This window comes from Nerophis ophidion, linkage group LG28 (assembly GCF_033978795.1).
Source record: "Nerophis ophidion isolate RoL-2023_Sa linkage group LG28, RoL_Noph_v1.0, whole genome shotgun sequence".
Taxonomy (NCBI): Eukaryota; Metazoa; Chordata; class Actinopteri; order Syngnathiformes; family Syngnathidae; genus Nerophis; species Nerophis ophidion.
The window spans coordinates 11,361,347-11,378,746 of NC_084638.1; the positions used below are offsets into that span (position 1 = coordinate 11,361,347).

The window sequence follows — 17,400 nt, forward strand, 5'->3', positions numbered from 1 at the left end:
TTGTGGTGAAGAAGGAGCTGAACCGGAAGGCAAAGCTCTCAATTTACCGGTCGATCTACGTTCCCATCCTCACCTATGGTCATGAGCTTTGGGTCATGACCGAAAGGATAAGATCACGGGTACAAGCGGCCGAAATGAGTTTCCTCCGCCGGGTGGCGGGGCTCTCCCTTAGAGATAGGGTGAGAAGCTCTGCCATCCGGGAGGAGCTCAACGTAAAGCCGCTGCTCCTCCACATCGAGAGGAGCCAGATGAGGTGGTTCGGGCATCTGGTCAGGATGCCACCCGAACGCCTCCCTAGGGATGTGTTTAGGGCACGTCCAGCTGGTAGGAGGCCACGGGGAAGACCCAGGAACCGTTGGAAAGACTATGTCTCCCGGCTGGCCTGGGAACGCCTCGGGATCCCCCGGGAAGAGCTAGACGAAGTGGCTGGAGATAGGGAAGTCTGGGCTTCCCTGCTTAGGCTGCTGCCCCCGCGACCCGACCTCGGATAAGCGGAAGATGATGGATGGATGGATAATTCATAACATTGGTTTTGATGATTATTTTTGGAGCAATGACTGTAAAAAAACAGCCTGTATAGCAGCTTTGTGTTATTAGTCAACATTATTATTTTTACCTTCCAACACTTAAGTCTCTACATCAACTTTTTTAAGGTTTTTTAAAATTATTTTGGGCGGTTTGTTTTTTGTCGAAGAAAACACTGTTTTTTTTTTAAATATGGCAAACACTCAGAATATGCTATATTTTCCCCAAAAATATTTTTAAAGTGGAATACTTAATGTGAGAAAATTGGAGTCTTTTAATAAGTCACAAATTCATAACATTGATTTTAAGGATTATTTTTTGAGCAAAAGATAAAAACAGCCTTTTATAGCAGCTTTTAGTTATGACATTTAACACATTTTTTTTAACTTCCGACACAAGTCTCTTATTCAAATTTTACAAGTTTTTAGGGTCTGTTTTTTGTCAAAGAAAACATTGTTTATATTATACGGCAAACACTAAAAATGTGCAATATTTTCCCTAAAAGGTATTTTAAAGTGGAATATTAAGTCAATAATTCATAACATTGATTTTGATTAATAATTTTGAGCAATGACAGCTTTAAAGAAAAAAAAACTGTCTGTATAGCAGCTTTGTGTTATTAGAGTCAACATTTTTATGTTTTACTTCCAACACTTAAGTCTCTACATCAACTTCAGATCTATTTGTCGATTATAAGGGTTTTTTTTTGCCCTTTTTGTTAAATAAAACTTAGTGTTTTTTATACGGCAAACACTCAGAATATGTCATATTTTCCCTAAAAGATATTTGATGTGAAAGAATTGGAGCCTTTAATAAGTCAATAATTCATAATATTGATTAAATTCAACATTGTATACATTTTTTTTTTACTTTTACTTCCAACACTCTAGATCAACTTCAGATCTATTTGTCGATTATAGGGTTTTATTATTTTGGGGTTTTTTGGCCATTTTTGTCATTTTTTTAAAATTATTTTCTTATACGGCAAACACTCACAATATGCAATATTTTCCCTAAAAGGTATTTTAAACTGGAATATTAATAAGTCAATAATTCATAACATTGTTTTTGATTATTATTTTTTGAGCAATGACAACTTTATAGAAAAAAAAAACAGCCAATATAGCAGCTTAGTGTTATTAGTCAACATTTTTTACTTCCAACACTTAAGTCTCTACATCAATTTTTGTAAATTTGTATTATTTTTTGGGGTTGGTTTTTTGTGGAACACAACACTGTTGTTTTTTTAATACAGCAAACACTCAAAATATGCAATATTTTCTCCAAAAATATTTTAAAATGGAATGTTTGATGTGAACAAATTTGAGTCTTTTAATAAGTCATTGATTTTAATGATTATTTTTTGGAGCAATGACAGTTTTAATGAAAAAAGAAGCCTGTGTAGCAGCTTTGTGTTATTAGTCAACATTATTATTTTTTACTTCCAACACTTAAGTCTCTCCATCTATTTTTATAAATTTGTACTATTTTTTGGGGTTTGTTTTTTGTCAAACAAAACATTTTTTTAATACAGCAAACACTCAGAATATGCTATATTTTCCCCGAAAATATTTTAAAATGGAATGTTTGACGTGAACAAATTTGAGTCTTTTAATAAGTCCATCCATTTTCTGCCGCTTATTCCCTTTGGAGTCACGGGGGGTGCTGGTGCCTATCTCAGCTACAATCGGGCGGAAGAGGGAGTACACCCTGGACAAGTCGCCACCTCATCGCAGGGTTTTAATAAGTCATTGATTTTTTTTTAAAAATTGAGCAATGACAGCTTTAAAGAAAAAAAATTTTTTATAGCAGCTTTGTGTTATTAGAGTCAACATTTTTATGTCTTACTTCCAACACTTAAGTCTCTACATCAACTTCAGATCTATTTGTCGATTATAAGGTTTGTTTTTGCCCTTTTTGTTAAATAAAACTTAGTGTTTTTTATACGGCAAACACTCAGAATATGTCATATTTTCCCCAAAAGATATTTGATGTGAAAGAATTGGAGCCTTTAATAAGTCAATAATTATTAATATTGATTAAATTCAACATTGTATACAATTTTTTTTTTTTACTTTTACTTCCAACACTCTAGATCATCTTCAGATATATTAGTCGATTACACATTTTTATTATTTTGTTGTTGTTTTTTGCCATTTTTGTCAATTTTTTTTATTATTTTCTTATACGGCAAACACTCACAATATGCAATATTTTCCCTAAAAGGTATTTTAAAGTGGAATATTAATAAGTCAATAATTCATAACATTGGTTTTGATTATTATTTTTTGAGCAATGACAGTTTTATAGAGAAAAAAAAAACAGCCAATATAGCAGCTTAGTGTTATTAGTCAACATTTTTTACTTCCAACACTTAAGTCTCTACATCAATTTTTGTAAATTTGTATTATTTTTTGGGGTTGTTTTTTTGTGGAACAAAACACTGTTTTTTTTTAATACAGCAAACACTTAAAATATGCAATATTTTCTCCAAAAATATTTTAAAATGGAATGTTTGATGTGATCAAATTTGAGTCTTTTAATAAATTTGAATGATTATTTTTTTGAGCAATGACAGTTTTAATGAAAAAAGAAGCCTGTATAGCAGCTTTGTGTTATTAGTCAACATTATTATTTTTCACTTCCAACACTTAAGTCTCTACATCAATTTTTATAAATTTGTACTATTTTTTGGAGGTTTGTTTTTTGTCAAACAAAACAGTTTTTTTTAATACAGCAAACACTCAGAATATGCTATATTTTCCCCAAAAATATTTCAAAATGGAATGTTTGACGTGAACAAATTTGAGTCTTTTAATAAGTCCATCCATTTTCTGCCGCTTATTCCCTTTGGAGTCACGGGGGGTGCTGGTGCCTATCTCAGCTACAATCGGGCGGAAGAGGGTGCACACCCTGGACAAGTCGCCACCTCATCGCAGGGTTTTAATAAGTCATTGATTTAAAAAAAAAAAATTGAGCAATGACAGCTTTAAAGAAAATAGGTTTTTTATAGCAGCTTTGTGTTATTAGAGTCAACATTTTTATGTCTTATTTCCAACACTTAAGTCTCTACATCAACTTCAGATCTATTTGTCAATTATAAGGTTTGTTTTTTGCCCTTTTTGTTAAATAAAACTTAGTGTTTTTTATACGGCAAACACTCAGAATATGTCATATTTTCCCCAAAAGATATTTGATGTGAAAGAATTGGAGCCTTTAATAAGTCAATAATTAATAATATTGATTAAATTCAACATTGTATACATTTTTTTTTTACTTTACTTCCAACACTCTAGATCAACTTCAGATCTATTTGTCGATTATAGGTTTTTATTATTTTTTTTGCCATTTTTGTCAATTTTTTTATTATTTTCTTATACAGCAAACACAATATGCAATATTTTCCCTAAAAGGTATTTTAAAGTGGAATATTAATAAGTCAATAATTCATAACATTGGTGTTGATTATTATTTTTTGAGCAATAACAGCTTTATAGAAAAAAAAAACAGCCAATATAGCAGCTTGGTGTTATTAGTCAACATTTTTTACTTCCAACACTTAAGTCTCTACATCAATTTTTGTAAATTTGTATTATGTTTTGGGGTTGTTTTTTTGTGGAACAAAACACTGTTTTTTTTTTAATACAGCAAACACTTAAAATATGTAATATTTTCTCCAAAAATATTTTAAAATGGAATGTTTGATGTGAACAAATTTGAGTCTTTTAATAAGTCATTGATTTTAATGATTATTTTTTGGAGAAATGACAGTTTTAATGAAAAAAGAAGCCTGTGTAGCAGCTTTGTGTTATTAGTCAACATTATTATTTTTCACTTCCAACACTTAAGTCTCTACATCAATTTTTATAAATTTGTACTATTTTTTGGGGGTTTGTTTTTTTGTCAAACAAAACAGTTTTTTTAATACAGCAAACACTCAGAATATGCTATATTTTCCCCGAAAATATTTCAAAAGGGAATGTTTGACGTGAACAAATTTGAGTCTTTTAATAAGTCCATCCATTTTCTGCCGCTTATTCCCTTTGGAGTCACGGGGGGGTGCTGGTGCCTATCTCAGCTACAATCGGCCAGAAGAGGGTGTACACCCTGGACAAGTCGCCACCTCATCGCAGGGTTTTAATAAAAAACAATTTTGAGCAATGACAGCTTTAAAGAAAAAAGTATTTTATAGCAGCTTTGTGTTATTAGAGTCAACATTGCAACAACTTCCTGTTGCAGTTCCCCTTTTTGCTCATTTATTTCACTTCTTATGTATTTTAAAATGTTTTTAAATCATAGCTGAGATAGGCACCAGCGACCCCAAAAGAGAATGAGCCGTAGAAAATGGATAGATGGATATGTTAGAATGTGCTAGCCGCAAGCGGGGACGCCCCTGCTTATACAGCGAGGGGTTGGTAAAAATGACTTTCAGCTGTCTTTTATTCCAATCTCACTTTGCTATACTCTGCTCCCCCAGGGCTTTTTGCCTGAGACCCTCTCCCATCGCCTCTTAACGGAATACACGGAGATGCCCAAGAGAAGCCGCCACCGCCACCACCACCATCACCACCACCACCACCATCACCACCACCAGCAGCAGCAGCCGCAGCAGCACACTCCTCAGCCCACGCCCGACAACCCCTACCTGGAAGGAGTGGAGGAGGAGACCCTGGTCTCGGACGGCGCCTACATGATGGACGAGGAGGACCTGGAGACCTCCCAACACTTCCTCACCAGCCAGGACTTCGACGTGAAAATGGAGGCCGGCGACAGCCTCTCCCAAGGAGACTATGACAGCTCGGACCAGGAGGCGCTCTTGGACGACGTCATCCTCGCCCAGAAGGACTCTGACTCCTCGTCCAGCTCGGAGGACTGACTCTGAACCCCCCCCTCCTCGCCCCCTGGGTCCCCCCGCCATCATTATTCCTCATTTATTTCTACCTTGTACACGATGAATTTATGTTGTTACTTTTATGGATTTATTTTATAATAGGGTTGATGTTTTTTTTTTCATGAAAGAGCTGGTTTGCACCCACGTTTTTTCTCTCCCCCCCACCAACCCCCCCTCATCAGCAAGAATTTCAACCTCTCTACCCGGTCCTCCATTGTCCGACGGCCGTCATCTTCCTCGCGAGCGAAGGCGTTCCCCCATCGCATTCCCAGCTGTGACCAAAAGGGGGCCCCCTGGCTGTAGATACCTTTTTCCTAAACGGGGACCTCGTCAACTTCATCCAACCTCCCCCAGCCCGGCGCCACCGTCTCAAACTACCGGTACGGACGCAGCATTTAATGTTTTTAACTTGTGCGGGGGGGGGGGAAGGCGTGCGGCGCATTAGCTACCGAGGATGCTTGTATTCTACATGTAGATCAGGTAAGTTGTGTACTTCTGGTGCAAAGTGGACAACAATTCTTGTTTTATGATCTGATTGTATCTGTGACACAAATAACAGCGATCTTCAGTGAAATACGCTCCGTGTGATGTCTTATTTCCACGTCCGCCCGCCAGCTGGACACCAGTGGTTCTTGACCGGAAGTCCGGGAACCGCTCCAAAAAACACCCGGTAATACACTTTTACACCACATGAAGCAGTATTGGCAGTGTCAAACAAGCGGAAGAATTCTGGAGCTCAAGTGCAAAAAATATGACTAACATTGATGACATGTATTAAACAAGACAAGAAGCAAGGAATCAAACGGAGACAGAATTCAATGTGGTCCGGTGAGGAAAAGTGTGTACATCTGTACCCTTGTACAATTACATTCTGCCAAAAGATTGCACGCTTCCTTTTATTGGGACCTTCCTTGACCACTTGGCGATAGCTGTATCTACAGGACACCGGTCTGTGAAACAGTTAAAAAAAAGGTCTGTTTAAACAGTTGAAAAAGAGGTCCGTGAAGTAGTTGGAAATGAGGTCCGTGAAACAGTTGGAAAAGAAGTTGGTGAAACAGTTCGAAAAGAGGTCCGTAAAACAGTTCGATAAGAGGTCTGTGAAACAGAAAAGAGGTCCGTGAAACAGAAAAGAAGTCTGTAAAACAGTTCACAAAGAGGTCCGTCAAACTGTTCAAAAAGAGGTCCGAAACAGTTAAAAAAGAACAGTTCGTAAAGAGGTCCGTGAAACAGCTCGGAAAGAGGTCCGTGAAACAGTTCGGAAAGAGGTCTGTGAAACAGTTCGGAAAGAGGTCCGTGAAACAGTTCGGAAAGAGGTCCATGAAACAGTTGAAAGGAGGTCGGTGAAACAGTTCGAAAAGAGGTCTGTAAAACAGTTCAAAAAGAGGTCCGTAAAACAGTTAGATAAGAGGTCTGTGAAACAGTTAGAAAAGACGTCCGAAACAGTTAAAAAAAAAAAACAGTTTGAAAAGAGGTCCGTGAAACAGTTCAGAAAGAGGTCCGTGAAACAGTTGGAAAAGAGGTCCGTGAAAGTGTTCAAAAAGAGGTCTGTGAAAGAGTTTGAAAAGAGGTCCGTGAAACAGGTCGAAAAGAGGTCCGTGAAACAGGTCGAAAAGAGGTCCGTGAAACAGGTCGAAAAGAGGTCCGTGAAACAGTTCGAGAAGAGGGCCGTATAACATTTTGGAAAGAGGTCCGTGAAACAGTTCAAGAAGAGGTCCGTGAAACAGTTCAAGAAGAGGTCCGTGAAACAGTTCAAAAAGAGGTTTGTGAAACCGTTCAAAAAGAGGTCTGTGAAGCAGTTCAAAAAGAGGTCCGTGAAACCGTTCAAGAAGAGGTCTGTGAAATACTTTCCTAACTCTTACTTTTCCTAACTTTTACAGTAAAAATAGTCTTTAAAAAATTGGCAAATGCATATTTTTTTTATCTTTAAAATCAAATAAAATGCAAAATGACAAATGCATTTTTTGTTAAATAAAACAACTTTTAGAGTAACAATAAAAAAAAATATTAAAACATTTCTAAAAAGTTTTTTACTTTTAAACTAAAAATAGAGTTGTAAAAAATTGGACATAAATACATTAGTCTTGATTTTTTTTTTTTTCAAGTAAAAATTTAGTTTTAGAAAATTGGATGTAAATGCCTTTTTGTTTTTTTTTACTTTTAATGTAAAAATAAAAAAACGTATATGTATATATACATATATATTGTGTCCTTTCTAATTATTGTTTACCGCTTGTTACAGTTACAAGCTTGTTATAATTATACGTATAAAACAGTAAAATGCATTTTAAAATAAAAGTCCGATCATTTACTGGAACACATAAGAAATTTGATTGCGTTCAAGTGCACGTTATTGCTCGGAAAACTTGCTGCTACTGATTTTAAACAATATAATCTAAAAATACACAGTGGCTATTGTGCATTACATTTAATATTGGAATTGTACGTTTAAAACGATTGAATTTATTTTAAAAGAAAACAAATAGTCCGACTATTTACTGGAACACGTGACCGCGCCTTCCCTCTATTTTCCGACGGTCCTTGAACGTATCGATTGAATGTTAGACTTGCTTGACCTATGTAAACGTCAGAAATGAGGTTGCGTTCAAGTGCATTTTATTGTTTGGAAAATTTGCTACTTCTAATTCCAAACAATATAATCTAAAAAAAAACACAGCGGCTATTGTTGTGCATTTTATTTAATATCGGAATTATACGTTTAAGACGAATCGATTAAAAAAAAAAAGTTTGATTGTTTACTGGAACACGTGACCATGCGTTCCCTTCTCAATTCGTCACTCTCTTTTCCGACGGTTCTTGAAAGTGTCCGCTACATCATTCGATTGAATGAGTTGTTAGACTTTTTTTTTTTCTACATATATTTATTTATAAATGTCAACATTTACAAACAGTTGAGTAACAATAATCAAAAAAAGTCCAACAAAACTTATATTTATTAATATATAAAACTTAGCCAATAGAATAATTGTTGTTAGACTTCATTTTAAAACACTAGCCTGTGTAAACGTCAGAAATTAGGTTGCGTTCAAGTGCATTTCGTTGTTCGGAAAACTTGCTGCTTCTGATTCAAAACCATATAATCTAAAAATACACAGCCGCTATTGTTGTGTATTACATTCAGTTTTGTAATTATAGGTACAGGACAATAAAATGCATTTAAAAATACAAAAATATTCCGATTGTTTACTGGAACACCTGACCACGCGTTCCCTTTCACTCTCTTTTCCGATGGTCCTTGAACGTGTCCGCTGCTTGTTCGATTGAATGGGTTTGAAGTTAGACTTCATCAAGTGTAGCGAACATGTTCAAGGACCGTCGGAAAAAGCATTGAAAGGGAACGCGTGGTCACGTGTTCCAGTAAATAATCGGATTATTTTTTAATATTTTAAAATGAATTTGTTTGTCCTTTACCTACAATTCCAATATTAAATGTAACGCACAACAGTAGCCGCTGTGTATTATTTAGATTATATTGTTTAGAATCAGTAGCGGCAAGTTATCCGAACAACGAAATGTACTTGAACGCAACTTAATTTCTGACGTTTACGCAGGCCAGCGTTTTAACGCACATATTGCTTGGCGTGCTATGTTGCGTTCAAGTGCATTTCATGGTTCGGAAAACTTGTTGCTAATGATTCTAAACAATGTAATCTAAACATACACAGCGGCTATTGTTGTGCATTACTTTTAATATTAGCATTGTAGCCACAGGACAAGTAACTGTATTTTAAAATACAAAAATAGTCCGATTGTTTACTGGAACACGTGACCACGCGTTCCTTTTCCTTCTCTTTTCCGACGGTCCTTGAACGTGTCCGCTACTTGTTCGATTGAATGGGTTTGATGTTAGACTTCATGTTTAAACATGGCCTGTGTACTTGTCAGAAATTAGGTTGCGTTCAAGTGCCTTTTATTGGTCGGAAAACTTACTGCAACTGATTCTAAACAATATAATCTAAACACGCACCGCAGCTACTGTGCATTACATTTAATATTGGAATTGTAGGTAAAATACAATTAAATTCGTTTTAAAATATAAACAAAAATAGTCCGATTATATACTCTATTTACTATTTCACTCTCTTTTCCGACGGTTCTTGAACGTTCATTTTAACGCACACATTGCTTGGCCTGTGTAAACGTCAGAAATTAGGTTGCGTTCAAGTGGTTCGGGAAACTTGCTGCTACTGATTCTAAACAATATAATCTAAACATGCACAGCGGTTACATTTAATATTAGCATTGTAGCTACAGGACAATTAACTGCATTTTAAAATACAAAAATAGTCCGATTGTTTACTGGAACACGTGCCCACGGGTTCCCTTTCACTCTCTTTTCCGACGGTCCTTGAACGTGTCCGCTACTTGTTCGATTGAATGGGTTTGATGTTAGACTTCATGTTTAAACACATATTGCTTGGCCTGTGTAATTGTCAGAAATTAGGTTGCGTTCAAGTGCATTTTATTGGTCGGAAAACTTACTGCAACTGATTCTAAACAATATAATCTAAACATGCACCGCAGCTACTGTGCATTACATTTAATATTGGAATTGTAGGTAAAAGACAATTAAATTCGATTTAAAATATAAACAAATAGTCCGATTATATACTCTATTTACTATTTCACTCTCTTTTCCGACGGTTCTTGAACGTTCATTTCAACGCACACATTGCTTGGCCTGTGTAAACGTCAGAAATTAGGTTGCGTTCAAGTGCATTTCGTGGTTCGGAAAACTTGCTGCTACTGATTCTAAACAATATAATCTAAACATTACACATCAGTTACATTTAATATTAGCATTGTAGCTACAGGACAATTAACTGCATTTTAAAATACAAAAATAGTCCGATTGTTTATTGGAACACGTGACCACGCGTTCCTTTTCCTTCTCTTTTCCGACGGTTCTTGAACGTGTCCGCTACTTGTTCGATTGAATGGGTTTGTTGTTAGACTTCATCTTTACACAACAGTCGGTGCTATTTAAGAGTTTTATACACTTTCTACAATATCGAATGAAGGTTTTTGGGTCGTTGCTGTCAGTCCAAGCTACCGCATTGTAGTAAAACAGGCTTGTGTTTCCTCAAAAGGGGGGTTAGCTCGTTAGCATGCTGCTAGCATCCCCCTTGTTGTCTGAGCTAGTTTAACAACATCGCTGCTTTAAAAAATGGACATTAATTTCTACACCGGGCTGCCGGATGAATGCGCCCAAAATGTGGACGCGGAGTTTATGGACAGCCAAGAAGCTTATGGCGGATACTCCGAAGGAAACAAGGTATGCTAAAATCATGAATAAAATGTACTGTTTCCTTTAATAACTTTTATGTTTCAGTTTACGGAAGGCGGCGATAGTTATCTAACCATAGACGGCACTCCTCATCACTTTTTGTCCGCTGAGGTAAGAGTGTTTTTGACTTTTTATTTATTTATTTATTTATTTAAAGGCTGTCTTTCAAATTCGCGCACTTAGCACGCCGAGTGCGTAAGTGCCTTCCCAATAAGGAAATACCGTACGTAAAAATGTAGTGCGCTGCCAGTACCCGGATGTTGCACTTAACACGCCCCAAAATGGCGGATGGGTACACAGCATGGAGCGCTGACGAGACGCGGGGCGGCCATCTTGGAGTGGTGATCCGCTCCATTCAGGGCAATTCATTTGGAAGGAGCTGTTGCCAAATTTCTCCCTCCCCCCCCCCCCCCCCCCCACATTTACTTCCGGGGTCATGATTAATACAGACGTTTTGTTAACACTATATTATAAAAATATAACGCTATATTATAAAAAATACAGACGTTTTGTTAACACTATATTATAAAAATATAACGCTATATTATAAAAAATACAGACGTTTTGTTAACGCTATATTATAAAAAAAAAATTAAAAACAAATATTATAAAAAATACAGACGTTTTGTTAACACTATATTATAAAAATATAACGCTATATTATAAAAAATACAGACGTTTTGTTAACGCTATATTATAAAAAAATATATATAAAAAATACAGACGTTTTGTTAACACTATATTATAAAAATATAACGCTATATTATAAAAAATACAGACGTTTTGTTAACGCTATATTATAAAAAAAAATAAAAAAATTATTATAAAAAATACAGACGTTTTGTTAACACTATATTATAAAAATATAACGCTATATTATAAAAAATACAGACGTTTTGTTAACACTATATTATAAAAATATAACGCTATATTATAAAAGATACAGACGTTTTGTGAACGCTATATTATAAAAAATTTTTAAAAACAAATATAAAAAATACAGACGTTTTGTTAACACTATATTATAAAAATATAACGCTATATTATAAAAAATACAGACGTTTTGTTAACGCTATATTATACAAAAAAAAATTCAAAAACAAATATTATAAAAAATACAGACGTTTTGTTAACACTATATTATAAAAATATAACGCTATATTATAAAAAATACAGACGTTTTGTTAACGCTATATTATAAAAAAAATTTTTAAAACAAATATTAAAAAAAATACAGACGTTTTGTTAACACTATATTATAAAAATATAACGCTATATTATAAAAAATACAGACGTTTTGTTAACGCTATATTATAAAAAAAATAAATTAAAAAACAATTTACAAACACAAGCTATGGGATGACGCATTTACTTCCGGGGTCACGTTTCGTCTTATGTCATCCCATAGCTTGTGTTTGTAAATTATTATTATTTTTTTTAATATAATATAGCGTTAACAAAACGTCTGTATTAATCATGACCCCGGAAGTAAATTGGGGGGGGGGGGGGGGGGGGGGAAATTTGGCGTGACAAAGCACTGAACGTTTCATGCGCTTTTTTGTCATACGGGTTGCTAGGTTGGGCGATATGGCCTTTTTTTTTTTATTATCACGATATTTTTAGGCCATATCGCGATATATATCTCAGAATTTTGCCTTATCCTATAAAGGCCTACTGAAAGCCACTACTAGCGACCACGCAGTCTGATAGTTTATATATCAATGATGAAATATTAACATTGCAACACATGCCAATACGGCCGGTTTTTGCTTACTAAATTACAATTTTAAATTTCCCGGCAAGTATCCTGTTGAAAACGTCGCGGAATGATGACTGGTGCGCGTGGTGTTTTCTTCCAGCACTGATCACGGCTAAAAGTAGTCTGTTTTCATCGCATAATTACACAGTATTCTGGACATCTGTGTTGCTGAATCTTTTGCAATTTGTTCAATTAATAATGGAGACGTCAAAGAAGAAAGATGTTGGTGGAAAGCGGTTTATTGCAGCCGGCTGTTTCTTTGTTTGTTGTGAAGCTTTAAAGGAAGACGTCCTGGTTCCTCTTTGCATAACCTACTTTTTGCAGTCGTTGCAAATTGCCAGTTTTGTATCCGTCAGACACACGTTAAAATAATCCCAAACCATAGACATGGTGTCGTTAGTAAGTCTCCGAGCAACAACACACTCTTGTTGTTGTTATGCTGCGCTCGCGGCGGTCGGATGAGGTCATCAAGCGTCGCCAGTAAACCTCTCATGCGCCTGTGTTGCTCTGTACTTCTCACTACATCCGTGTTTTACCGAATACAGCAGCGTTTTAAAAAGTCATTTTACTTTTTTAAACCGATAATTTTCGATGTTACATTTTAAAGCATTTATCGGACATCTCTAAATGTTAGTATTTGAATATCGTCACCTGACGACTTATTCCTGGTTACAATTATACAGTTAAGTATGTAGCGTCTTATACTTTGCATAAAATGAGAATGCATCATAATCAGGGGCGGCTGGTGATTTTTGTTTGGAAAGTTTGTAAACCAAACCCCTGTAGGGGGGGTCATCCTCCCCCAGAAGATTTCTTAGTGATTTTCACATTCAATATGAAGCATTCTGGTACATTATGACAAAATAATGAAGACAAAATAGAACATTTCATAGGTTTGCTAAGAACTATATACAATATGCACACATTCTTTCCACAAAATACAACTAATAGTACATTAATGTTAAATCTTACTTGTAAAAAGTAATGGCTCGATTCCTATTTTCAACAGTCCGCTCATTTGAGCAGGAAAACGCTGAACACCGTCTTTGTTTTCTACCTGTCAACTGTCAGTTTAGGCTGCTCGCCGGCTCCTCATCACCACTTCAAGATGGCGGCCCAATTTCTCACGTCACAGCAGCCAATGCTGCGTCTACTTAGAACATAGCGCTGCTGCTTTCTCGGATGTAACATGCCCCAAACCAGTGTTTTTTGTTGTTGTTGTTTTATTTTAATACTCAATTGACAGTAACAATACCGAACAACAAGATGAACAGTTAAAAGAGATCAATTAAAAAGGAAATACAATTTTAAAAAAAAGGGTCGGAAAATAAATAAAAAAATATATAAATTGCAGCTATTAGGGCTTTTGGTAAGAAACAGCCTTGGGGTTCATTGAGAAATTGAAGTCATCAAAATATAAAAAAAAAAAAAAAAAGAACTTTGTCGTTGGCTTGTAAATGTTTTAATTTATTATTTTTTTTAATTATTTTAATTTTTTTCTTTAATTAATTTTTTTTTTTTTTTTTAATTTAAATTTGTATTTATAATTCACACCAAAGTCAAGGCACTTTCAACATCAAGGAAAGAAAAAAAATGCAAATACGGAGAGTAATGATACTAAAAAATTTGAAAAATAAATAAATAAATAAAAGACCTAAAGGCCTACCTAGGACCCACTTTTATTCTCTTGATTTAAACACTGCATGAGTTGTGTGGTCCTCTATTTTTAAATTCAGATTTTTATTTATTTTAAGTGGTTTTACCCTTTAAAATCGTTTTTAATCATATTTATTTTTATATTGGTTTAATAATTATTTATTTATTGTTTATTTATTTATTTTTTTTTTATTTAAAATTGTTATTTATAATTCACACCAAAGTCAAGGCACTTTCAACATCAAGGAAAGAAAACAAAAGCAAATACGGAGAGTAATAATACTTAAAAAATATGAAAAATAAAAAAAAGACAAAAAGGCCTACCTAGGACCCACTTTTATTCTCTGGCTTTTAACACTGCGTGAGTTGTGTGGTCCTTTTGTTTTTTTAAATTCAGATTTTTATTTATTGTTTTAAGTGGTTTTACCCTTTAAAATCGTTTTTAATCATGTTTATTTTTATATTGGTTTAATTATTTATTTTTTATTTAAAATTTTTATTTATAATTCACACCAAAGTCAAAGCACTTTCAACATCAAGGAAAGAAAACAAAAGCAAATACGGAGAGTAATAATACTAAAAAATATGAAAAATAAATAAAAAAGAGACAAAAAGGCCTACCTAGGACCCACTTTTATTCTCTGGCTTTTAACACTGCGTGAGTTGTGGTCCTCTATTTTTAAAATCAGATTTTTATTTATTGTTTTAAGTGGTTTTACCCTTTAAAATCGTTTTTAATCATATTTATTTTTATATTGGTTTAATTATTTATTTTTTGTTTATTTATTTATTTTTTATTTAAAATTGTTATCTATAATTCACACCAAAGACAAAGCACTTTCAACATCAAGGAAAGAAAACAAAAGCAAATACGGAGAGTAATAATACTAAAAAATATGAAAAATTAAATAAAAAAAAGACAAAAAGGCCTACCTAGGACCCACTTTTATTCTCTGGCTTTTAACACTGCGTGAGTTGTGTAGTCCTCTCTTTTTTAAAATGCAGATTTTTATTTATTGTTTTAAGTGGTTTTACCCTTTAAAATTGTTTTAATCATATTTATTTTTATATTGGTTTAATATTTAGTTTTTTTTGTTTAATTTTTTATTTGAAATTTTTATTTATAATTTCCACCAAAGTCAAGGCACTTTCAACATCAAGGAAAGAAAACAAAAGCAAATACGGAGAGTAATAATACTAAAAAATATGAAAAATAAATAAAAAAAAAAGACAAAAAGGCCTACCTAGGACCCACTTTTATTCTCTGGCTTTTAACATTGCGTGAGTTGTGTGGTCCTCTCTTTTTTTAAATGCAGATTTTTATTTATTGTTTTAAGTGGTTTTACCCTTTAAAATCGTTTTTAATCATATTTATTCTTATATTGGTTTAATATTTATTTTTTGTTTATTTATTTATTTTTTATCTGAAATTTCTATTTATTATTCACACCAAAGTCAAGGCACTTTCAACATCACGGAAAGAAAACAAAAGCAAATACGGAGAGTAATAATACTAAAAAAATATGAAAAATATTAAAAAGACAAAAATGGCCTACCTAGGACCCACTTTTATTCTCTGGCTTTTAACACTGCGTGAGTTGTGTGGTCCTCTCTTTTTTTTAAATCTGATTTTTGTTTATTGTTTTAAGTGGTTTTACCCTTTAAAATCGTTTTTAATCATATTTATTCTTATATTGGTTTAATATTTATTTTTTGTTTATTTTTTTATTTTTTATCTGAAATTTCTATTTATTATTCACACCAAAGTCAAAGCACTTTCAACATCACGGAAAGAAAACAAAAGCAAATACGGAGAGTAATAATACTACAAAAATATGAAAAATATTAAAAAGACAAAAAATGGCCTACCTAGGACACACTTTTATTCTCTGGCTTTTAACACTGCGTGAGTTGTGTGGTCCTCTCTTTTTTTAAATGCAGATTTTTATTTATTGTTTTAAGTGGTTTTACCCATTAAAATCGTTTTTAATCATATTTATTCTTATATAGGTTTAATATTTATTTTTTGTTTATTTATTTATTTTTTATCTGAAATTTCTATTTCTAATTACACCAAAGTCAAGGCACTTTCACCATCAAGGAAAGAAAACAAAAGCAAATACGGAGAGTAATAATACTAAAAAAATATGAAAAATTAAAAAAAGACAAAAAGGCCTACCTAGGACCCACTTTTATTCTCTGGCTTTTAACACTCCGTGAGTTGTGTGGTCCTCTGTATTTTTAAAATCAGATTTTTATTTATTGTTTCAAGTGGTTTTACCCTTTAAAATCGTTTTTAATCATATTTATTTTTATATTGGTTTAATATTTATTTTTTGTTTATTTATTAAGTTTTTATCTGAAATTTCTATTTATAATTCACACCAAAGTCAAGGCACTTTCAACATCAAGGAAAGAAAACAAAAGCAAATACGGAGTGTAATAATACTAAAAAAATATGAAAAAAAGACAAAAAGGCCTACCTAGGACCCACTTTTATTCTCTGGCTTTTAACACTGCGTGAGTTGTGTGGTCCTCTCTTTTTTTAAATGCAGATTTTTATTTATTGTTTTAAGTGGTTTTACCCTTTAATATTTATTTTTTGTTTAATTATTTATTTTTTATCTGAAATTTCTATTTATAATTCACACAAAGTCAAGGCACTTTCAACATCAAGGAAAGAAAACAAAAGCAAATACGGAGAGTAATAATACTAAAAAAATATGAAAAATAAAAAAAAGACAAAAAGGGCTACCTAGGACCCACTTTTATTCTCTGGCTTTTAACACTGCGTGAGTTGTGTGGTCCTCTCTTTTTTTAAATGCAGATTTTTATTTATTGTTTTAAGTGGTTTTACCTTTTAAAATCGTATTTAATCATATTTATTTTTATATTGGTTTGATTATTTATTTTTTGTTTATTTTTTATTTAAAATTTTTATTTAGAATTCACACCAAAGTCCTGGCACTTTCAACATCACGGGGAAAAAAAACAAAATCAAATACGGAGAGTACTAATATATTAAAAAAATATGAAAAATTAAAAAAGACAAAAAGGCCTACCTAGGACCCACTTTTATTCTCTGGCTTTTAACACTGCGTGAGTTGTGTGGTCCTCTCTTTTTTTAAATGCAGATTTTTATTTATTGTTTTAAGTGGTTTTACCCATTAAAATCGTTTTTAATCATATTTATTCTTATATAGGTTTAATATTTATTTTTGGTTTATTTATTTATTTTTATCTGAAATTTCTATTTATAATTCA

At 33.4% G+C, this 17,400-nt stretch overlaps 2 protein-coding genes across 7 annotated transcripts in view; both read left to right on the forward strand.

Moving 5' to 3' along the window:
* The window catches only part of chd8 (chromodomain helicase DNA binding protein 8), a 141,281-nt gene extending 135,291 nt beyond the window's left edge, over positions 1 to 5,990 (forward strand). For all 6 annotated transcript variants that reach the window (XM_061890571.1, XM_061890574.1, XM_061890573.1 and 3 more), the window contains one exon: positions 5,003 to 5,990. In XM_061890571.1, the coding sequence (XP_061746555.1) occupies positions 5,003 to 5,401 (399 nt within the window). In that variant the 3' untranslated portion in view covers positions 5,402 to 5,990. The remainder of the gene's footprint in view (positions 1 to 5,002) is intronic.
* Positions 5,991 to 8,974: 2,984 nt separating this feature from the next.
* Positions 8,975 to 17,400, forward strand: part of tox4a (TOX high mobility group box family member 4 a) — a 37,776-nt gene continuing 29,350 nt past the window's right edge. Inside the window, exons 1-2 of the mRNA XM_061890405.1 lie at positions 8,975 to 10,709; positions 10,767 to 10,832. Of these exons, the coding sequence (XP_061746389.1) occupies positions 10,602 to 10,709; positions 10,767 to 10,832 (174 nt within the window). The 5' untranslated portion in view covers positions 8,975 to 10,601. The remainder of the gene's footprint in view (positions 10,710 to 10,766; positions 10,833 to 17,400) is intronic.